Below are 25,165 nucleotides of genomic sequence, written 5' to 3'. Positions count from 1 at the left end.
AACACCCATTCAAATATATCCACCGCCATATATAAACAATAGCAAAATCTCACATTTCATCCATCGCACAGTACATATACAACCCAGTCCTAACATTTAGTTATATTCTAATTATTCCAAGTATTAAACTGTTCAAGATGAATTTAATTAGACATTCTTTTAGATGCTTAACAAAACAGAAAACCCAAAATGAAAAGCCAGAATTTGTGAAAACCATAAAACAGATTTGCTATGAATAGCTTTAGGACACAAGCAAGAGCTCAGTATAGACATACTATACCACTACACTGAACACAAGCCCTGACACTCTGATGTTGACTGATCTCACACACTTCACCTGCACTTGTGACTCTCATAATCTGTGTGCAATGCAAACACACACCACACTGCCGACAGCACATCCATTCACCTCTGAACAAACAGCAGATATGGAAACCCATGAAACACTCCGGCAGCCTGTGTGAAGTTATTCACAATGTTTCATTTGCCAACTCCATCGATTGACTGATTTCTCAGTATGAACCCAACAGCCCAACACAAGTGCTTGATGAGTGCTCGCTTGTGAGAAAATCACACTGCGAGTAGCAGACTGGTTTCCGATTGGTTTCCTGTAAAACCACAACAGTAAGACACATGTGATAGCCACAGCTACCTTTCTGTGCAGTCTCTTCTTTAAAGGTGTGGTTGATTATGATTTCACTTTTCCAACTTTAGTTAGTGTGTATGTTGCTGTTAGAGCATAAACAACATCTGCAAAGTTACAACGCTCAAAGTTCAAAGCAAAGGCAGGGCTAGGCAATAAGGACTGCCCGATGGCCCGGGGCCAGCATGAAAGACACTTGGGCCAGCAGACGGAAGTGTCACTTGTCCGATCAGGCCAGTGCTGCATCTTCACGGAAGTTGATCATTTGCGTGTTTTTAAGACTCGCCTATTTAAATATTCAAGTGCACGTAGATGCGAAACTACCCGCGTCTCTCAGATTGGTACTCGCACGCTTGTGCGTATGAACACACTTCCAAAGCACAGCACGAATACTCTTACGTCTCCCTCCCTGTGTTTAAATGGATATGTTATGTTTTGTTTATGTGTGTGGCAGTCGTCCGTGAGGAGCCGTCGCCTTTACTTTCATTTTGTATTTGTTTTTATTATTACAGTGTTTAAATGTTTGCAGGTTTCCACCTCCTCCTTTCAATAACAACATATCTCGCTACAAACTACACTTTTACCGTCCGTTTTAAAGCGGCTTGCCCCGTGTGCCATATATCTAAATGTGCCATCTATCTATAAATTACAGGAAAGTCTTTCTGTCTGTCTGTGTGTGTGTGTGTCTGTCTGTTATTCGCATATCTCTCGAACCGTTAGTCCGATGAATTTCAAACTTTGACAGGTGTCTTGCTACGGGCACGAGTAAGTGCAGTGCCAAGTTTGACGACGTTTGGATTAGAAATGCAAAATATATCGGTAAAAATCTATCGGTAAAAGAAGCACACATTGGCTTTTGCCGCTGGCCACTCCCCCTCTCACACTGCACACTGAGTTAGCACAGCGCAGGACCAGACACAGAGAGGGTTGAAGAAAGCAGCGGCGCTTAATGCTGGGTACACACCAAAAGATAATCGGGCTGATTTTGGGCCGATTTCCCCCCTTCCGACAATCCTAGCTATGTCCCGATTATCTCGATGGTTCAACAGATTATCTTATCAGATTTTCCCTTGGTGTGAGGTGTGTTAAGAGTGTCCGAACATGCTCGGAAGAACGTCGGAGCCGCCCCGATCGCGAATCGTAAATATTCAAAATTTTTTGAATATTTACGATTAGAAATCCTAATGTGTGGGGGAACCCAGAGGACAAACACGCGCACGCTCTAGAGATTATCCCGTGAAATTAAACAATATCCAATATCCAACATCAAAGCGAGATGATGGAAGACGGAAGCATAACAAATGCACACAAAGTGAAATTGATGTGGACAGCAGAGATGGAGGATCAGCTTGTTGATTTGTGGCAACAGCACGAATATTTATACAATGTGTCGTGTAAAACCTTTCCAAACACTATCATCACAATTTCTTCCTGCATATCGTCCGCCATGCTTATTCTGAGATTTCCTGTGTTCACAGTCGAGACTCTGGTTGAAAATCTGTTCGTGTGTGGTGTGCTGTCTTTGTCACATCATGGCACACCACACACTATAGGAGCAAAATGGTTAAATCTAGGATTTTTTTTGTCCTCATGTTTGTGGTCTATCACATTTTGAAAATCTTATAAGATGTAAAAAATCTTTTGGTGTATACCCAGCATAAGTAGCTTTTTCTCGGAGTTCACTGCGTAGCCTGCTCCCTGAATCGTCACGCTTATTCATTTGTGGATGTTAACTGAATCTGTAAGTCAGCTACACTTTTTACTTTAGAATATTATATTTTATTCTGGTGCGCTTAACGTTATCGCTACTGTGTAATAGTAGCCTATGCTATTCACCAACTAAACATATCCTATTCAATGCTTTCACAGTCTCTTTCACAGGCATCATTTGTAGTAGCCTATTCACAAACTGTTTGCTCAAGCATAGCGTTTTCTCGGAGTTCCCTGTGTAGCCCGCTCCCTCAATCGTGTAGTTCAATTTTCCATATTTATTGTATGTCATTATCAGTATTTGCTTTCTACCATGCACAAATAAAAATGTCACTGAACTTTTGCTGTGTAATTGTAATAATGAGCACTCAAACACACTAAACCAACAATTACTAAAAACGCACACAAAAACTGATTTTGCACGCACTGCACTAGTATACAAAACCTACAAGTAAGTGTATTTTTATGATAGCAGTAACTGTAAAGTGATTATTGTAATGGGTAGACCAAATCAAATGTAGGTTAATTAGTCTGTGCTTTTGTTTGTATTGTATTTATTTTAATTTGTAGTTTAGTGAATTTAAAAATAAAATCATTATTTTTATTTTTAGATTGTTATGTTAGAATGTAATGTGATTTTAACCCATTTTTCACATAATATAGTATTTGTCAAGTCAAGTCAAGTTTATATAGCGCTTTTCACAATACAGATTGTATCAAAGCAGCTTCACAGTATTAAATAAAATAGTAAATCAGTGTAAAACGTCCACGTTTGGTAATGCTGATCAATAGTATTGTTGATTGATTAATTAAATTAAGTAACAAATTTGTAATTTGTTTGTTTTTTTATTACTGACTATCTTTAACAATATTTAAAATGTATGAGTTAGTCTAGTAGTTTTTGGTGTCATAACCTTATTTATTAAGTTTCACATGCAATACAGTACGTAATACAAATGCAATAGCATGTCACTCTGTAGGCATCTTACAACCGTTCCCACTAGGGCTGTGCTCAGAATATCGATACAACGATACATCGTCATGAACTCCTGACGATGCGCGTATCGATACAGCAGCTGCCGTATCGATACTGTTGTGCTTATGTAGCCAAATCAGGGCTCGAATTTCGGCGCGGGTATTGCGCATAATTTTAATCATTCCTGCACTTCAGCATGTAGATTGTATGAGTAAATTAATCCACACATACTATACAATCAGATCAGTCAATTTAAAACTTCACAAAGAGCGTGAAGCCTTGTTTGTACTTTCGCCTGGCTCCGCAGCGCAAGTCTCCGCTGCCTGCGCGCGCACCTCCCCAAACGGACGAGGCGTTTATACTCGACGCGCTCACAAACAGATTGCGAGTAACAAAAGTTATTTTTCGCGGATTATATCACTTTAACAAACAAAAACATGAAAAATTATGTCAAATATTTCGGTCTTGTTGAGTATCCTCTAAACACAGTCAGTTATGTCTTCAGCATAAAACGCATGATGGGACAGTATAATGAAATCAGGATCCGTGCACTAGCTCTTAAAGGGACAGAAGCCATGTGTCTGTCATTTAATATTGTTGTCAAAACAACAAAAGATAGTTTTAATTTGAAGAATTTGGATTAATAGCATATGTATTTAATTTAATCAGGACTAAAATACTACTGTTTTATTTTGCATTTGATTACTTTATTCAGTTTCTAGTATTTCTGAATACTAGTGCTAGACCTATTCAAAAAGTTTTCTCTTTATTGGTAGGCTATCTTTATTCTATTGTATTTATTTGCGCTACTGAAGGAAAAGTCATTTTAAGCTTTTTTGTGACAAGTTTTTTATTTCATTTAACTCTTCGTTTTTTATGACAAAAACTAAATGGTTTTTCAGTGATCACAACTGTTATAACACTCGTTATAAAATAAACATATATTACTGTTACTAAACTCTGAAATTCCAAATTGATCCATATCGTGATACGTATCGTATCGTGGCTTTAGTATCGTGATGCGTATCGTATCGTGACATTGTTGGTGATACACAGCCCTAGTTCCCACACAAGCGATTATAGATTATCATGACAGCATGCTAATAAGTGCTGTACGGTTAATTATATCGCAATCACAATGTCAAGCCTACGCAATTATATGACGTGAAAATGCTGCGATTTTATGGAATAAATAAATTTGGGCCGTCAACGTTAACGTGTTGGTTGATTAAATATTGATTAAATATTTAACGCAATCAATGCAGCATCCGTTAATTTTTGTCATCCTTTGGCTAGTGTTACATCATATGATCCCGCTCTTATTCATGCAAATGCTTTTAAACCATTCATGCGCGTCAAGACAAAAAAAGAATGCACTGCCTGTGAATGTCCTGACTGCAGTGACACAGAAAGAAGCGCGCCAGTATCGTGCGCACAGACAGCACGCCAGAATACAGTTCTCTTTCGCGCTTGAACGAACAATAACACACACAGTTATACCAAAATGTCTGTTTTGTCGAGTATCTTCATAACATAAGAGCAGTCTTATGATGACTGTGAAGAGTTGTGAGAGAATGAGTCGTGTGTGAGACCCGCGTCTCTGTCAGCAGCGGCTGGTCTTAAAGGGACAGCAGCCAATAAAGCTTTCTGTCAGTAAAGTTAATCAAAGAACAAAGGGAACAGAGAAAATTCCTCACTGCACTTGACTAAATAACCTTTGTAGCTTTTATAAGGATTAGTCTATATTTAATTTATAATTTATGCAGTGCAGACTGTTTGATAGCTTTGTTCAATTTCTGTATGTCCTACCTGTTAGACAGTAAGGGCACAGGTAAATATGATATTTATTTTATACTACTGTACTATTGAGACAATAACAAATTTGCAGTAATGCAAAGATGTCACCATTTAATTTTGTAAAAGATATTTTAATTTGAAAACACTGCGCATTTAGTTGTTGTTGCTAGTTTGAGTTGAGAAATACACATTTCAGCATTATCACTAATCTGTGTGTGCATTTTACTTGAGAACCAAGCAAGTTGACTCATGAAACCATTTGTTTATTATATCGCAATCGCATATCGCAATCTTGACCTCAATAATCACAATATGACATTTTCCCAAATCGTGCAGCCCTAATGCTAATCAAAGACAGGGGTGCAAACACATGTATGGTCAAAAAAGAGAGAGGTAATCGAAGCCCTCGTCCCGGGGCAAATATCCAGATACTACATTGCCACCATCCCCAACCCACCCCTATAGGCACATAGAGTCAAATGAAATTTAGAAAAACTATCTTGCACTTCTTCTTCTTGCTTTACTGCTACTTCCTGAAAACAATTTCACCTGATGATTTGAATAGCTCTTTTTGTAAAGAATTAATAATTCTAGGATGATTGGGGTAATTGTGTAGGGTAGGCCTAGTGCATCTGCATAGAAACTAATAAACAAAATACAAATATAAATACAATAAAACACAAATACACGAGAAATAAAGCAGTGCTTTATGTTTTTCAGGTAAATTAACTGTATTAAGTATTAATACAGTTTATCTTTTGACAAAACGTGATTTTTCTCTTTCTCTTTTGTTGTTTGATTAACTTTGGTGTAGTGCTGGGCGGTTTACCGGTTCATACCGAATACCGGTTTTTATTTTTGTTATGATATGAATTTTTAATATACCGCAATACCGGTGTATGTCGCTTTAATCGGAACGCGGCGCTGCGCGACACAGTCTCACCCCTCATTTACAACACACGTCTGCGGTGCATTACAGCTGCGACAAGGTTTTATTCCGTCCTCCACGCGGTGCGTCAAAATAGACTAGGCGCCTATATTTAGCAAAGCGGCGCGGAGAGCCGCTTCTGGGAAGCTTCGATCTGAAACACAAGCATTGACTAGAATGGGCACGAGACGTGTGGGGGTGAGAGTGTCTTTTTTCTCGCGGCGCGCATGTTTTTATACTGTATTAACGTATCTGAAGTGAACTGACGGTCTTTAGAAAAGTTTCTTTGTTATTACGATTGAATCTTTCTTTATCTTTCCTGATAAAGCAGTGTTTATGAGCGTTGCTGCTTTGTGTACAGCCGTTACCGGGGAAACCACTGTTTCTGCCGCTCCTAAAGCGCGTCCTGCTGGCACCTCTTTGTAAACAGCCTTGCAAACCTGTATTATTAATATTAGTGTGGATTTTTTTCTATAATATTCACTCATGACAATAAAATAGGGCATTATAAGTAAATCTACTGCAGTATTTCCTCTCTCACTCAGTAGAAAATGTGGTTAACACCCATCATGCTTGAAAAAAAAAAAAAAAAAACGGTAAAAACCGTGAAACCGGTATAATTTAGAAAAAAAACGTGATGTTGATTTTTGGTCAAACCGCCCAGCACTACTTTGGTGACACAAACAGCTGCAGGTATATTGGCTGCTGTCCCTTTAAGACGAATGCACGTAATATCTAATACCGATAATGTCACGCATCCATTTTATTTTGACTGCGTTTACGGGGAAACTCGTTGAGACGGACACTGGCTTATTTTTTCGTGCACATGTCTGTTCAAACACAAATAGATAAGAAAGAAAAGGGAATTCAGTGTTCACGAACTTCACTGTCTGCGACTGCGTGGCTCTGTGCGCCAACAGACCATCTACATTTGGATGTTAAACATAATATATAGCCTGATACAGCAAAGACAACGTCGGCAGAATTGACGGCAAAATAGGCTACAGAATAGTTCGTTCTGTAGGCCTATTGACGGGGCAATATTTGAAAATCGATAATTAAGCTTATTTTTTAAATTACAATTATATATGCATTTGTCAAAACCGAGAGACTTTCAAGCATCAAAATGTAATTTATTAATATGTATTTGCGCCTTCTATTTTCTCTGAAAACTTCCAACACTCTTGCGTGTCGTGTGAAAAATAGGCGTCGGTTGCGGTTCTATTTCTAGCACGCGGTTTCGGCGCGGCTCGAGAAGTGTGTGTGTCACGCAGGCATTGTGCTCTAACACAAGCTCTAACCAGTTAACATGAGAGCCGACATAAAAACGGACACTCCATGCCACGCAGAGAGAAATGTGATGCAGTGGCAGATCCAGAGTGAGACAGAAACACTAGCGGTTCACGCTTGCGCACATACTGCTGGTTTGGAGCGCAGTGTTCTGATTCGCTTATTTAGCCTACTTGTTGGTGGACGCAATCCAGAATTACTGTTGGTTAAATTATAATCAGACCCTCTCAAACCCCCCTCCCCCTCCTTAAAAAAAAAAACTCTTCTGATCTGCACGATTCACACAAGTCACCCAAACTGACGTGAAAAAAGCGGGAGGCGCCGAAAAGCGCGCTGTTTGCACCCCTGCAAAGACTTGAAGATAGTCAACTCCACATCAGCTACAGCTAGTAGGCTATATTGTGTGTGAGGATGTTGGAGGTGGAGATTTATAGCCTTTTCTCACAGCACTTGATTTAATTAAACTTATCGATTTGATTGCGGATCCAGAAAGGTTCAAATGACAATCACCAGTGACAACTGGAGATTCACCCGTTGTAAAACGCGAAAGACTTCGGAGAAAAAAAAGAGACTGCAACCGGGCCCATGCGAAAACAAGGACAAATATCGGAAGGGTATTAAATGTAGGACTAGTCACGCAATGCTGAAGTTGTTAACATTAACAATTTGAGAACAGTAACAGAAGTATAATTTGCACGGTTTGACATGATATGATAAGCGATCGTTAGATTTAATCAGCCCGATTAACTGCAATGCTTTTTCCCTTAGTTGGTCAGAACAAAAGTGGATGTTACTTGTTCAGACGACATTTTCCGGTGAAAATACTTATGTTGGTCATACTTCCAAAAAGTAGAATCTGTGATTGCGAATGACAGTATCCACACCACCAGCGCGGTGACTGACAGCCGCACATTCTCCTCAAAACATTGGATTCATCCGCGCTGTGCCTTGCCGCGGCACAACCCACGTAAAGTTGATAATTCCGCGAATAACTGCAATTGCAGATTTCGAACAGAGATGGCGACAAAGAGGAAAAACTGTGGACTGCAGCTTTAAATGTTTTCAACTAAAAGAAAACCTTAAGATACATAGTAAGCTTGTTGTGTATTGCCTAATATAAGCTTGTTCAGAAATGGTGACCAAAGAAAAAAAAAAAAAAAACGTGTTAAACTACATTTAAATAAACAAATATTCATTTGTCAACACAGTTCGGTACAGGCATCTGAACCGCTTCTCCGAGCAGCAGATTTCTGCCTCTGTTTTGAGTCCTTTACACATTGTATAAGCTGTTCACGAGTTCTAATCTGGTCAAAATACCATCATATGTAGCTACGCACATACAACAAGCTCATTTAGTCCAGCGCACAGCATTGTTTTGGATGTTCGGTAAGTTCTGTCATGAAATAGGCTATACTTAATAAAAGCCGAACCAATCAGGTTGTGAACATTTTTGTGCCTTTAGGTTCAGTGTTAAAATGTCAATGTGAATGGTAAGCGGACGAGGACTAACCGTTTTTTTTGTTTGTTTTTTTGTCCGAAACAAGAGAACTGAACTACAAGTATGAACACACCCTAAATTAACTTCAGTGTTAGTTCAATAAATTTTACTAGTTTAGGTGTCTTTATTTGTTTGAATGTGTAAGAGCCACAACAAACATTTGGGACTGCACAAATGTCAAAACAGAGAACCAATGGCGCTTTCGCAATCTCAATGCACATTTTAATTTAATTCTCTATTATGCATCTATTATGCAACGGTCCATTGTAAACAGCATGCCACAAATGCTGTCCATATACCTCAAGTTGAAAATAACCCAGGATTTCCTTTCATTTTAAAGGCTTGAGTTTGATAATTGATAGGGAAAATGACAAAACAACCAAGTGAATTATCATACTACAAGTAGTAAACCTTCCAACGTTATACTTAAATCAAAGTAACATAAATAGCACTCTACCATTTGAGGAGGAAATTACAGGTTGAAACTGAAACTTCACGTATACGAAGCTGGTCGAAACCGAAACAATAATTTTTTTGTATTCCTGTTAGCTTGTCAAATCATTCAAACCCAACCAAGCTGAACAATTAAACAAAGCATTATAATGCAAGAGCTGAAAAATAGCAATGGGTGACTTACTTTGTTCATGCTTCCCGCTTGCTGGGGATTCATGGCATTGTGTGCCCCCATCTGTGGTGAACCCTGGGTAAGCGTCTCCGCCAATACGCTGCCAGAAACGCTGACCCCCGGCCCCGCACCTGCTCCCACCGGTGTTCCCTGCATACCCTGACCCTGGTACTGCATACCCGGAGCTGCCCTGCCTCTTCCGGCCTGCCCCATCACGCCATTCATCATCTGCCCCTGCTGAGCCATGTTCTGCCCCATGAGTCCATGAGCCTGGTTGTTATTGTTCATCATGGCCTGGTTGAAACCAGCATTGAGGCCCATACCCGGACTATTGTTGCCCTGACCGGTAGGGGTGCCGACTTGCTTCGGAGGTTGGGTCTGGTGACCGGGTGAGCCCTGGCCCATGGGACTCTTCCCCAAGGCACCCAGTTGTCCACCCATTCCAGACTGAGGGCTGAGGTTTCCAGCCAGACCAGAGCCGCTCCCTGCCTGCAGGAGCTGAGACAGTTGCCTGTGCTTGGCAGCAGCATCCGGCATGGTGCCCCCCATCCGGCCTCCATCTCCATTAGAGGGCATGGACATCAACCCCAGGTCTCCGTTGGGTATCAGCTCATCTGGAAGATCATTTTCCAAGTCGAACAAGGACACAAAGTCTAGGAAAAGAGGGAAAAAAAAGGGTATTAGCGCAGGTCATCATCTCATTAGCAACCAACTAGGGATGGGCATTTTTGTTAATTTCTTAAAAAATGAGTACTTGGGGGGCGAGGCATGTGCGATGGGAATGTTGTGTCGTCATGAAAATGAAAATATTTTAAGATATTTATGAAAATTAATGTTGACAAATAAACTATGACATGAAAACATGTCTATGAAAACATGAACGTATGAATGGAAAAAACCCTGCTAGATTATGATGCATCAATGTTATCGAAAAAGAAACATCTAAAGGGAATAGCTGCTTGAAGTAAAGCTGAAGAGTAAATTATCTCCAGTAAACTGAAGCCCGTTCTATGACGCATCCTATGATATTAATAATCAGATATCCTAGATACATAAACGCAATATTACAACTTGGACAAAAGGATGCGAATGCACATGTGAACCAGTTTTTTAGTCTATGGTTTGAAACGGAAACTCTGGATGCGCTCTTCTCTTAACAGCGCGCTGATACACGGGCAACTAAAGCACAGATAATTTAAAACATTCTATCACAATCCTGTTCTTATTATAATGCCGAATATGGCATGTATATTGGCACTGCACATCTTGCACTTAATTAAAAAATTTCATGAAAGAAAGTGATTACAGTAATCACTGCGCGTTTTTAAATCCATTACAAGAAACAACTTTAAATAAAACATAGGTTTACTATTAAAATTAGAACAAAATAACACTGCTGTGTTATTAATATCAATGATTTTTGCCCATCAAGCCTATCTAAAAGGAATATAACCATTTCAAATAAGAAACAACCTGATCAGTCAATAATGTCGGACATCCCATATGAGCTGAAACTGATGAGTGAATGAACAGTCGGTAAATTGCCGCGTTTTTCTAGCTGGTTATTAAACTCAACCAAACGCTTCTTATTTGAGATTAATCAGTCTGGAACGCCGGTCTCGAAGGCGTGCTGTCTAACGCTAACAAATCAGATCTCAGGAACCACCCCAAATGCGATCATCGTGATCGTCGCTGTCACATAAGAGTGCCCATCCCTACAACCAACATGCTACTCTTAAGAGATAGAGAGATTTCATTTTGGTCAATTTAACTCAAGATAACTCCAATCAGAATGAACTCACAAAAATGTCTAATAAATGTACCACGTAAATGAATATTGTACTTTTTCTGTTGGCAATTCTTCTGTGAATTGAGCATATTTTGTGTAAGTCTCAACTGCTCCCATTATAAATGACAATAGATATGTATTTGTAACTTTTCACTGACTATTTTGACTCCTGCTAACAATGAAAACAAAGTTTTGACTAATAAAGGTCACCGTTTTTCACACATACACTCAACTTTATGCTTTGAAAACTGTGTGAGGAAGTTAACGCTGTTGTAATGTCTCCTTATTCTCAGCAGGGAGTGCTCAGAATCATGGCTAAAAATAAGAATCACTCCAGCCGCTCATCTGTTACCCCTCGTACCCCCCTAGTCTTCAACAGCTGCTTGTCAGTCTGGTCTACCTCCTCATCACTGAGACCAGCACAGCCAGTCGTGTGCTTATGTGTTATAAAAAAAAAAAAAAAAAAAAAAAAAAAGTCTCACATTACAATTTTGGCCCTGTTTGATTGCAACGTATTGTAAAATGCACTGAATTAAATGCACTGATAAACTATGCCTATATAATTTGATTGCACTGCAAGCTGCTTTAGATAAAATCATATGTCAAATGCATAATGTAAATGACACTACAATTTAATTTTTCAATAAGACATTCATGCACTAAACACATTTGAACGAAGAACAGAAGTGAACACAAATCATGAGTATTGAGGCGTGTATGTATTTTGTCATTTTTACTCATGGCATGAGACAAATCTGAATGGGTACAAGACCAAACCTTTAAAACTTGGTGCAGATCATGAAGCACTTTAATATGGTGAATGACAATACACTGAGGTATCTACTTTTCTTTTTTCACACAGAAATACAATAGTACTCAGAAATGTTCTGCCAGAATACAAACCCTGAGATGATATATCTATAAAATCATGCCTTATAAAGCACATCCCACTAAATATGAAGTTATAACACTTTTTTTCAATCTAGACTGATCACACTAATGGTAAATAGTTTATTGATATTGAATAAGATAGCCTAACAGGTGTGTGTGTACATGTGGTTTGAAGGTGATCTTTAAAAAATCTGCTTACACAACTTTTGTAATCGCTACACCTCTATAAAACTGCAACAAGTCACAAAAATCCCAACCAAAAGCGTGAAGCATTTTTTAGTGAATAAAACCTTAAAAGGGTCAGTCCACCCAAAAATAAAAAATCTGCCAACAAACACACACCCTCATGTCGTTCCAAACCCATAAGACTCATTCATCTTCAAAACACAAAGAGGTAAAGTTTTGGATTCATGGACTTAAAACGTAATACTGAATGGCTTCTAAAGACTACAGCAAGTCCACTTTTAAGATACTTTCATTATACGGGAAAAAGTTGCCAGGATAATCTTCAAAAATGTTTGTGTTCCCCTGAGTAAAGTCAGATTTGGAACAACATGAAGGTGTTGACAATTTTCATCTTTCTGGGTGAAATAAACCAACAAAATGTAATATCAGTTATCATACAAAGCAATAAAAATCATACCAGTCAAAACGTCTATAACAGGCCCTCATCTCCAAGTTGGCATAAATTGCACCGTTGAATCCAGGCAGTCGCTCAGACGGGCCGATCTCCCCATTGCATCCTTCCCCAAATCAGTCATGCTTCAGCCGAGACATTAAACCACGCAGCGAGCCGTCTGCCTGAAGCTGGTGGAGGGCAGCGTTTACACGCTTGGCTGTGTTTGTATGTACACTAATGCAAACACGGCTGGAATAAAAGCGCACCCACGGCTGCCACACGCTCACAATAACGAGGGGGAACACCCAGCTGGCAAACAACACACCCACTGGAACCATCTCAGACAACAGCAAACACCGAAAAAAAGTAGAACACAATAAAAGACCACAGAGACTTAACACAAACCCACAAATTAGCATGCATGCTAGCGGACACATGCATGTGTTGCCGTTCACACCAGCAGTCCACCATACAGTAAATGAGGCAACCACCCACAACTCTTGCATATTTTGTGTTGGACAATGAGTCTAAAAGGTTGCGAATCGCTGCATAAAAATCCCAGCGAAAGAGTGATATTCAGCTGACTGAAACCTCAACAGATGCCGCATGAAGACTTGCACGCGAAATGGGGATGAAAAGAAACTTCTGCTTTCCTCAAGACTGATGTGAATTGTCATCAAATTGATTATTAGCAGACCTAATAGGAACACGCATAAAACCCATTTGAGATGCAGTCAATTCTCTATGAATAACTTGCAACAAGATCTCATTCAAAAGAGCATATTAAAATAAATATTAGGGTCAGTGTCATTACACACAGCGGTTCTTACACAGTCAGCAGTTGAACGGCTCCAAAACTGCTTCAAAAATCACACACTGCTTCAAGTGTGTAAAACTGGACCTTCTTTATTATAGAGATGATTATTACACGTCTTATGAAGACATTTTATAATAATAAATGATGCACTTAATCTTTACTGAAATGAAAATAAAGCTTTCACTTATGAATAAATGCATTTAAGGTAATAATTAAGTAATCAAATTTATTTAATAATCAACATTAAAATAAAAACTGAATTGTACAAACATTTAAATTGCACACAAGGCAGTTTTTATATAAACTTTTTGATAACAGAATTGTTTCTACTCCAACTTGTTTAAATATAAACATTAAATGGTGGCTGTAATAAAAACTTTTTATTCAGACATACATTAAAATAATGAATGTTACAAGTCAAGTAAAAATATAATCAGGGTTTTTCCTGCATTGAAAATATTTTGGCGGCCCCCAAAATAAATATTTGTCCCATCAAAGATTTTTGCGTGACAATACCTGCCGTTCTGCAGTACCGGTAGGGCTGTAACGATTCCTCGATTAAAGTCGAGTACTTGATTTAAAAAAATCCTCGATAGCAAATTACCCGTGTCGAGTAACCGGCAAAATACTGTAAGTGGCGCGTTCCACAGACGAGAATACATGAGCCGCATTATTACACCGTTTTCTAAGGCTACGCGATATATTTAAAACCATTTACAATCATAATATAGCATAGTGCCATTGTGAAATCACAAAGGCTGCGATAAATATATTCGCTTCGAGAAGCATGACGCTTTTATTATTTACAAGCGTACAGATTATATGTAAAAAATACCTCAGCTCCGTTCACAGTAAACGCTAGCCTACTCCACACAAACTCAGTCTCTGCATGTGCTGTTTGTTTAGGTTTCCAATAACGTGGATTTGGGAATGCAAAAAGTCAGACGCGGTTTCATAGTTATCATTTATATGCGTGGAGCGTCTCTAGTTTCTCAAACTCCATCTCTGCATGCTGTGAGTTTGGGTTGCTTATTAACGTTCATCTGGGAACACATTGTGTGCCATTTAACAAGATTTGTAACGCAACTCATATGTAAATCTACGCCAGCACAGGAGAATACATAAATATGCTTTTAAATATGCAAATTGTTGTTCATCGCGATTTGAAAATAAAAGTTTAAACTCTAGCTCTGAGTTTGCATGTTTTGATGTGCACATGTTCTTGTTTAAGAAATTACAGCGGCTGTTGCATTTCTATCATACAGTAGTGACCAAATATTTGAGGTTAAAGCCCATGTTGCAGGTTTTAAAAAAAATTTTTTTATTAATATAACCTTGTATGAAAATACCATATGAAAAGTAAATGCAGGATTAAAAATTGTTTTGCAAGACATAAGGGCGCAAATTCAATAGAAAACGTGACCGTTTCCTTGACCGTGTTGAAAAAGCGCTTTTTTTCACCATCGCGTCATATGACGTCACATGAGGTACTCGTTTGGCTCTGCGTTCGCGCTCAGTGCAGAGATAGGTTGGTGTTCAGTTGGAGCGGTCATGATTCACTGTGTTTTCGGTGCTTATTGTATTTCAATTAATCATCGTCGTGGTAAATGATTGTGAATTATGGCCTGTCAGGACATGGAGTCCACAGGTTTCCGAATAAGAAAAAAGACGGTGCGATCTTCCGTGCCTGTGTGCGTTTTGTGCCGGGTAAGAGACGGGACTTCACTTCTGCTTCTGCTTTGAAAAACGCGGTTGTGTGTAGCGTTCACTATAGACCGAATGATTATAATCCCGGCGATATGTGCACACTGTCCCGGCTCCTTCATCGGGTCGCCCGGTGACGGCCCGTCGTCAGTATGTGGTTCCGGCAGGAAACATGACGGTCACGGATCCGTCAGAGATCACTTATTGTACATCTGTTTTACAAAATGTGCCTTGTCTTAATTTCATTCATTAACATATCCTACATAAACTTGTAATGTATAATGCATTTATGTGTTTGTTATTAGTCTGCAGCCGACACTTTTTATTATTATAAATATTATTTAATTATTATAAATATTATGTTCTATAATTCATTTTCAATCTGTACAAACCGACTTTAATGTTTGTGTTGGCTGTTTCTATAAAGTTTTTATACAGTAAGTCAGTTGTGATTGTGATCATTGTTTTATTCATCGTCACCAAATGGGTTAATTCAAGGCCTTTATTAAATCCCTCTTCCTCTGGAAACTGTCTCCTAATGGCTGACATACACAACACATGCAGGTAAGGGTCTAAATACTAGCTTTGCTATTGCCTGATACATGATGATAATAATCTGTACAATTTAGGGCTGGGTATCGTTCAAAATCTTTCGATCCGGTGCCAATTTCAATACCTCAGTTTCGATACCGGTTCCTAACGATACTTTTTTCGATACCAATTTTATGAAATCCATTTTAACAAGATTACATAACACATTACCTCAGAAAAATTTTGGTTTTATTTTTTTCAGTTTGACTCATGCTCCTTAGCCAGTGCACAAAGGAACAAAAAAAAGCACAAAGGAACAATGTTTTATAAAGAGCTCATGCTCACCAAAGCTGATTTTTTTTAAATACAGTAAAACTTGTAATATTGTGAAATACAGTAGTATTACAATTTAAAATCTTATTTGAATATATTTCAAAATGTAATTTATTCCTGTGATGTCAAAGCTGAATTTTCAAAATCATTACTTCAGTGTCACATGATCCTTCAGAAATATGAAAACAGTTTGCTGCTTAATATTTTGGAAACTATGATAATTTTTTTCATGATTCTTTGATGAATAGAAATGTCAAAAGAACAGCATTTATTTAAAAACGAAATATTTAGTAACATTACACGTTTTAATGTCACCTTTGATCACTTTAATGCATCCTTACTGGAAAAAAAATTCTGACTAACCAACACATTTTTGAACGGCAGTGTACATTCAGTAGGTTATTATTTATTACAATATTAACACTGTCATCAACAAGGTATCTCTTCATTTACCAGTCGAAGGCGGAGCAACTTTCTGCTCTTATGTTTACTCTGTGAACAGTCAAGGTCTTTATCATTTTTGTCGTGGTACCGTCTTTGCAGCAATTATTTTACCCCAAATACTGCATCGCGCGCTGTTGGCATCGAGCCTGGAGAAATGTACCCACACTTTTGATCGACTTTTCCCCATCTTTAAGGTATTATGTGTGTGTGCTTGCGTCTTATATGAATATGTGCGCGGAGAGTTTGTATGTGTGCTCGCGTCTCATTGAGTATGTGCGCGAGTTTGTGTGTGTGCTCGCGCGCCTCTCATATGACTATGTGCGCAAAGAGTTCCGCGCGTCTCGTGTGTGTAGAGTTTGCGTGTATGTGCGTGAGCAGCTTTATGTGTGTCGTTGTGCATATCATATGTATTTGTTTGAGCACTGACGTTGACGAGTTAACTCCTTAGGTATCGAAATCTGGAACCAAATTCAACATGTCATTTTTTCGATACTCGATAGTATCGAGGCAATTCGGTCGGTACCTAAAAGTATCGAACTCGGTACCCAGCCCTAGTACAATTGTGATCTGAGCATAGTGTTATAGGCTACATATCGTCGGCTAAAGCTAACACTGTTCTCTCGCCCTGTTCTCCTCACACCACAACTCACCATTGTTCTGTCTAAACCTGGCCTGTCCTGCTAACTTGGCTTCATATCAGGCTCATAATTACATGATATCATCATATATATCAATTAAATATGAATTATATATATCATACGAGTAAATATTTAGGCTACAATTCCCCCAGCTTTCCGAGCTGTCATTGCGATCCATTGTTTACTTTGACCGCTCTACCTCATGTGACGTCACTTCTGGTTCGGCGGTTTTCAAATGCGGAAGTAAAATTTTCCTCACAAAAACGACTCCAGAAGCCTAAATAGCGTTTTATAAGTATATGTTTATATTTAAATCTAGTTTCTACATTATTTTTCTATACATTGGCTCACTGGGTACTCTAACCTGCAACATGCCCTTTAAGTGGACATTTGAATTAAACGTTGTTTGGCCAATATTAAACAAGTATTTGATCATGACGTAGTGTGCAACAACAACTAACACCAGGCTGTTTGCGCCCTCTGCAGGCATTTGTTATAGTAATGTACATAAGTTGTGTATAATAGTTTATCTTGAATTGAATTGTTTATTGATCCAACAATCAGCTATTTCATATATATACATATGAGTGCTGTTCTTCCTGTGGTCAAAATCACAACTACATATCAATTTTTGCAAATATATCATTTATTTTACATGGTGTATTTTAACAGTGTTGTTCAATAAAACCCATATGATTACTTTGATACTTAATATGAACCAATTAGTATTGCTTGTTATTATATATTTGTATTTTAAGTCATTTTAAAGGCTGTTGTTAACTTGGGTCTATTTTTTTACCACAACTTTTTATAACCAATTAATCGACGGAATAATCTGTAGAATACTCGATTGCTAAAATAATCGATAGCTACAGCCCTAAGTATTTACTGATAGCCGGCTGCTTTAAACGCTCCCGTGAGCGTTTATGTAAGTGCTCTGTGAGAAGTGTCAAAGGTTTCTATTTACAATGTGTTTTTTACAGTGCTGCACTTTGTAGACAATCACAGACATAGCCTACCTGTTGAACGATTGAACACAATGGCCAATCAGAGCCGTTCAAGTTAGTCAGAATAGCTAAAAAACTGAGTTTTTGTTCAATGCGAGTTCTGTACGCTCACAAACCAACAAAGAATAAACGCAATGTCAAACTGATATTCATTGCACAGCCTCATTGATTAGAACGGGACTTTTCGCAAGAGTGCAGCTTTGTGTACCTCGCGTTGATCTGAAGTAATTGACCTTTCCCCTTAGTTACTGTTACGTCCAACAAGCCATTATGTTCTCACGAAATGAAAAATAGCCTACATCGCGGAGCAGAGGACACTGACAACACGCAGACAGACAAGACAAAGCAAACTGCTTTTGGTTTGAAAAAGTCTCAGCTTTTAAAATGTGTCTTTTTTTAGAAATTGAAACTATGAACACCATTTTGCGGCTCTTTAAGGTGCCGTGACATTTAGCTGTAGCGCCTCACCTCAGGCAGTATGTTGTTTCAACAGTGTAAAAACGTCAATACACACCATTTTCCAAGTTCAAGTCTACCGACGTTAATCTACCAACTCTCCTGTCTGGTTTGTTTGTCAGACAAAAAGGCAGATTCAGGGTTATGATTGGTCATATCGCCTGTCAATCAAACTCCCAGAGAAGGGTGAATTGACAGCTTCAGTAACCTTAATGCTAGCAATCTTTGCTCGCTTTCTGTATCCAATATGTTTTTTATGCTTTTAAGCAATTTTATGGATTGACAACCGTATTTAAATGTGCGATTCAATACTGTCAAATGATCTGAGCATTTAGTCTTGGAGTGCAAATGCAAAATAATAGACCCGCCACATTTTCTATGCAATGTGTTACTTTGTGCACTTTATTACCAACCTTTAAAATCAATCACTTAGTGACTTTTTACAAACAAATTTAGAGATTTTTAAATATAAAATAGTTCGGATCTGTCTTGACAATGACTATTTTTTATTTCATGAATAAACAGGACTTTCCAGCTGACTAACAAGTTTATTGACATTAAATGGCTTTTCTGGGGTAAATGAAATTTTACGTGAAATATTGTTTACACGCTGTTTTATTGACTTCATGCGATTGAAACACTGATTGAGGGATTACACGAGACAAGTTTACTGTTTGTTTCAACATACCTTCTGATGTTCATTCATGTTTATTTCATGTTATAACTATTGGTAATATGGAAGAGAAAAAAAAAACACTTATTGAACATCACTGTTTCGGGCAATGATTTGGGCCCTCCAAAGCCATTTTGACTGAAAACTTTCAATTGCTGAAATTTCGGTGTATCACTAAAACAAAATATTAAAGTTAAAATATTAACTTTAAATGGAAACATTTTACTAGTACCTACTAGGCCTTTCACACTAGGCATAATTAAGCGTTGAGAATGCACGATGTGATGACGCTCTTGAATCGAAACAATAGAGCCCTATGAAGCTATTCAAACCGGGCGCAACAAAGCGGGATGTTTTTCGACCAGTTTGTCGATTTTTTCCCCAGGTGCCCCGCTATAAAACAGGCTGTCCAATTAGATTTGAACTTTAGATCACGTGCCTGGAGTGGCTGCTGTTGCCCAAAAGGGCGAGATATTCCAGAAGAGAGAAGAGAATGGATGTTGAGTTCTTGTTATCATTGGAGTCTGAGAACAGATTTATTCTCACATGTTTACTTCATATTTCTTTATAAAGAGTCTAATTTTCAATGCAGCTGAAACAGCAAACAGAGCGCTGTGTCTGTTTTCTTCTGGGTGCGCATGCGTTATGAGTCAGAGTGCTCATTCGGTCTAGATCTGTCAATCATATTACAAGATCATAACTCCTGCACTTCTGGATGACGACATCCTGTACAATTCCTTATTCTGAGTTCCGTACATTAAGTAACGGTTAATGTGTAACGCTTCAACAGATGAAACTAGAGTTGTCAAAAAGTACCGACTTCAGTACCAGTATCAACAATGACATCTTTAACGCTCTTCACCGAGCGCTCACAGATACACACGGAGTGTTTAAATGCAGGCGTCTATCAGCGGGTCCATAATATATCTGCTGATAGACGGATCCGCTGATAGACGCCTGCTTTTAAACACTCCTGTGTGAATCTATGCAAGCGCTCGGTGAAGAGCTTCAAATATGTCATTGTAAATCATTGTAGCCATTCAAAGACATATGTTGAGTGCGTCAACACAACAGCCAATAAGAAGGGTTTAAGAAACCGTTCAACAGCACTCAAAATGAGGGAGGGAAATGCTGGTATCGTCACATTTTTAAATTTCAGCACCAACTTGGTAGCAAAGTCGGTACTTTTTGACAACTCTAGTTGCATCAACAACTCCAGCTAAAACAACCTCTTAGTCCGTCTGAAATGAGCTTTTTTTTTTACCAGGCTCTAATGTTTAGGTTCAGTAATTTCACTTTATTGGCAATGAAAAGGTTATTTAGTCAGTTATTATCCCCTTTAACACATAGTCTTTCCTTGTAATTTACTGGTAAATTACCGGTAACAGATCATGTGTGAACAAGACCTTTTCACTGTTCACACCGGTAATGTGCTCTGTGTGAACGCTAGGGTTGGGAATTGTAAGAAATTTTCCGGTTCCGGTTTCGATTCCACCAAACAATTCCGGTTTCGGTCGCCATTCAATAAAAATTATTAAAACTACTAATAAAAAAATAGCATTAAGGGAAAAATGCACAATCCTTTTTGTGTTCATTTCTTATACTTGTCAGATGAGTTAAACAGACTGGTAATGTCAACAAATTCAACATACTATTTAGCAATATTTGCAAAAATAATACATTTTTCTGAAGGAAAATAAACATTTCTGCATTCTCAGGTGAAACAATATTTTTAAAATCGGTTTGAATGATTGATTTATAAAGACTTCACTTTGTTTCATTACTAGACGAATCAGCGCTCTAGCGATAAATAAACAGAACTGCACGAGTCTTGCGAAAGAACATTGTAGCCCGAGTATAAACGCTTATTACAAGCTTAACCGTAGTGATTCAGGATAAGACAAAAACACGGTTTGAAAAAAGGCATTCATGATATACTCACTTCATTATATAAATTTTGTAAATTCTGAACACAAAAAAGTTATCGATTTTAACGGTCGTCTTTATGAATGTTTTGAAGCATCAGATACAATCGATACACTCGTTATTTGAAGGCAGCGACTTTCAAAAGGTGATTTACTCTATTTTGGTTGCTACCGTAGACATCAGTGTTTATACTCAAACTATAAACTTATATCTCAGTACTTCTGTGATTATTTGAATATTTGTAACAGAAATATTGATACTGTGTGGTTGAAAAGACTGTGATAGTAAAGCTGGGTTACACTATTTTAAGGTGTCATTGTTACAGTGTAATTATATATTTAAGTACTGAGTAATATTAAGCAACTACATGTATTCACTAAAGGGGGTAGAATTAGGATTTGGGTGAGGGTTAGTTGCATGTAATTATGCATAATTTACTGTTATTACTACGGTAAGTACATGTAACATATGCAATAAGGACACTGTAAAATAAAGTGTTACCTAAAGCTGTTTCATATTGACAACTGCTCTCTCTGGGTCAGCAACAGCGCAAACAGATTTGAATGTGCCGGTGTGAAGTTTTTGTCATTTAGGAACAAGATTGCGTGGGTGTTTGGATCGAGATCAAGATCTTTTAAAGATTCATCGTGCAGCTCTACTGTCTTTATACTCTCTTTCTCTCTGCGTTGATATCTGACGGAAAACGTATACGAGTAGTGCAAGGGCTTTTCAGTGCATTCATTAGCCTACTATTTTAATATTCATGAGGTGAGATGTCGCTATTAAAGGATAAGCTCCCTGCACTTCGCCCCCACACATCGCACCGGAACCGTTTTCGGAACCGAAACGTAGGAATTTCGCACGGTTCTGGTATTTTACAAAAACAATAACGGTTCTGGATAAGAAACGATTCTCGGTTCCCAATCCTAGTGAACGCGGAATGAAGATTATCAGTATCACGTACAAAGTCAGAATGTGGTGACGTAAGAAGTCCGCTTTGGGCTAGGGCTGGACGATATGACGATAATATTGTATATCGACGACGTCTTGCAAGTACCGCAATGTCGATCATAACAGTCAGTTACCAGACGATCATCTACAATATCTAGGAAAAATGACAAATACATTTCACATATCCCCATAGTTACCATACTCATATTTATTCACATGCAATAGCATGAATTAAATATTGTCTATAGGCTAATAGTTAGTAGGGTTAGGAATAGAAAATAGATTCCAATTCTTGATATTATTCTTTAAGCGCCAGACACGCAAAAGAGAACTCTTCTGCATGCGACCTGTTTTCTGAGCCCTATAAGGAGACCTTGGAACTCGAACCAGAAAGAAAAAAATAACCTTACTGTTTTTGCTCATGCAGAACGAACCAATTCATTTTTAATCCCCGATTTTAGACAAATAACAAATACATCATAGTTTGAATACAAGTTTAAAAACAGAACTACACGTTATAATTAAGGAAATTAATTGTGTATGTCGGCAGTGTTGTCTCTGGCGGGACATGGCTCGGGTAGACGACATAATCGGTTATCGCCATATTTCACATATTATCGTCGATTATCGATAACATTTAAAAAAATATATATATATTTTTTTTTTTCAGTAGCAGCAAGGGATAGGTAGAAAATTATTATTATTTTTTTATTTTACTTTACAGTAGCGATGGATACTCTATTTTTTCATAACATAGCCTATTTATGTTAGCCCATTTCCATTACGTGGACGCCGTAAAGTACATGCATCTGATGAGTTTTATTAAGTTGATGTCAATAGCGTGCGCTCTCTGTAGGCATATTCATATTTTGCCGCAATGTGGAAAAAATCCAGCAAATTGCGCTGGCGCGTTTGTCGACCCCAGAGGATTAACTTTAAGCTAACCATAAATTGTGATTATATATATGATCACTCACATCAAGACGCCGCTGCGGTGGTGGAGTCCATGCAGGAGGAGCAGCGTTTGGCACTGCGTCGCTTTTCAGCGCGAGCTGTGTGGAGAAGCCCATTTACACCTCTATAGCATTGGAGAAGCAATCCCGTGTAAAATTCAGGTTGCACACTTGAGCTCCACTGGCGCCTAATTTCCAAGTCTGAAAGCTATGCAGTCCAACAGTGCTGTTGCAACCAGCAACACTACACCTACGTACCCTCCTGACCACTGTACTAAATACAGATAAATCTACGCTAACTTGAAGCTATCCTAACTGATGCAATACTATGCGTGGTAGCTCATACCAAGGGAGGGCGTGGTGAGCTGGAACCTGCTTACGTCACGCAGCACCGTGTACAAAAACGGTGCTGTACAAAAACGTAAATTATAGTTCGCCTCAAAGTTTTTTATTTACGTATTTATTTAATTTGTATTATTTCTTCCCCAAGCTCATAAAATAAATTTGGGTCGCACATAAATTGACAGGGTCGGTCAGAAACCGGAACCAAACCATTTTTTTTTATGCCTTGCTCCGCATGGTTGACAGAAAGCTTTTTAATAGTTATTCTATTTAAATATGTGCTAATTGATAATCTGACCGTTGTGCCACGTCTCGCAGCTTTTTCAACGTGTCGCGCTCGAGACCCTGCCTTTTTCATTCATCAGCGCTGTGGCTCTGCAGTTGATACTATTGGGTGCGTCTCGTGTTTTTAAGAGCAAATACCCGTTCTGCTTGATCATCCGTTTTGCCTTTCATTCAGAAGTCATAAAATGTTGTCAAATTGAACAGATAGTGAAACTAAAGTGCTTCTCCTTATGTGGGTGAATGAAGACAACGGCGTGGCGTTTAAAGATAATTTACGATGACTGACATCACAGAATTTACTGGTATTTTGCTGCTGATGTGTGAATGGCCTCTTACCGACAAAAAAACAGAATGCCGTTCCTTGTGTGAACAGCGTATTGTGTGCATTTACCGGTAAAGTCATTCTAGTAATTTAACGGCAATTACCGGTATTGCTGTGTGAAAGGGGCTATTGAAATGCCTTATTTTCAAAAATCGACTTTCGTCTCTTTAGTCAATTCATTGGCATTTAACAAATGTAACTGTCTGTTGCTGCAAAACGAGTCTAGTTAGAGTCTAGTAGTCAAAAAACTCTAAGTCCACCTCTTTGAACAACAAGACATAGTAAACAGTTGCAAAATCACTAAAGATGGAACTGGAAATATTGCAAATGATGAAAGCAGAATTCAAAATGTAAGAACGAAGACACTAGCTGCGTTTACATGGACACTTATAATCGGATTGACGGCTCAACCGGACTAAAAAACCTTCATGTAAACATCTTAATCGATCCGATTGAGCTCGATCCGAATGAAATTTCGATCGGATTGAAAGGGGTGGTTTATTCCTTTTGTAATCCGATCAAGAGAACATGTAAACACTTGATCGGATTGAAAGCCGAAACTGAAAAGACTGCGCATGTGCAGTGACGTAAATAGCGTCATGACGTATGATGTGCTGAACGAGCTGTTCTTCCTGTTGAATAAAGTGTCATATAAATAAGTGTCCCATCATTCTAAAATTCTCATTTCACTCAGCGTCTGTGAAGTGAAGCAGGACAACGTCCCACCAGTCCTTGTTTTGGATTCTCACCCACAGACGACTGGTTTTGGCCGTGGGGAGGGGCATTTTTACTGCGTGATAAGCAGCACGGCAAAACGGTTAATAAGCTCGTCTCCAAATCATGACTAGAGACAGATTAATATTACGTCTGCTGTTTAAAACAAATAAATAACCAATAGAGGAGAATAGTTATCCGCGAACAGCGGGAAACTCTGTATATTTGTGCAGTGTGCGCATGTCAAAAAATCTATTCCGATTTGAAACTTGTGACATATAAACGCGCACATCAACCAGATTA

General features: G+C 38.4%; 1 protein-coding gene across 6 annotated transcripts in view; it reads right to left on the bottom strand.

Annotated features, from left to right (window-relative positions):
* Positions 1 to 25,165, bottom strand: part of crebbpb (CREB binding lysine acetyltransferase b) — a 63,695-nt gene that overhangs the window by 34,768 nt on the left and 3,762 nt on the right. For all 6 annotated transcript variants that reach the window (XM_081359806.1, XM_081359807.1, XM_081359808.1 and 3 more), the window contains exon 2: positions 9,480 to 10,120. In XM_081359806.1, coding sequence (XP_081215932.1) covers positions 9,480 to 10,120 — 641 coding nt within the window. The remainder of the gene's footprint in view (positions 1 to 9,479; positions 10,121 to 25,165) is intronic.

The sequence above is a fragment of the Scardinius erythrophthalmus genome (assembly GCF_964197995.2).
Source record: "Scardinius erythrophthalmus genome assembly, chromosome: 1".
Lineage (NCBI taxonomy): Eukaryota > Metazoa > Chordata > Actinopteri > Cypriniformes > Leuciscidae > Scardinius > Scardinius erythrophthalmus.
Note: the sequence above shows the minus strand (reverse complement) of the source record. Positions and strands in the feature narration are given on the sequence as shown.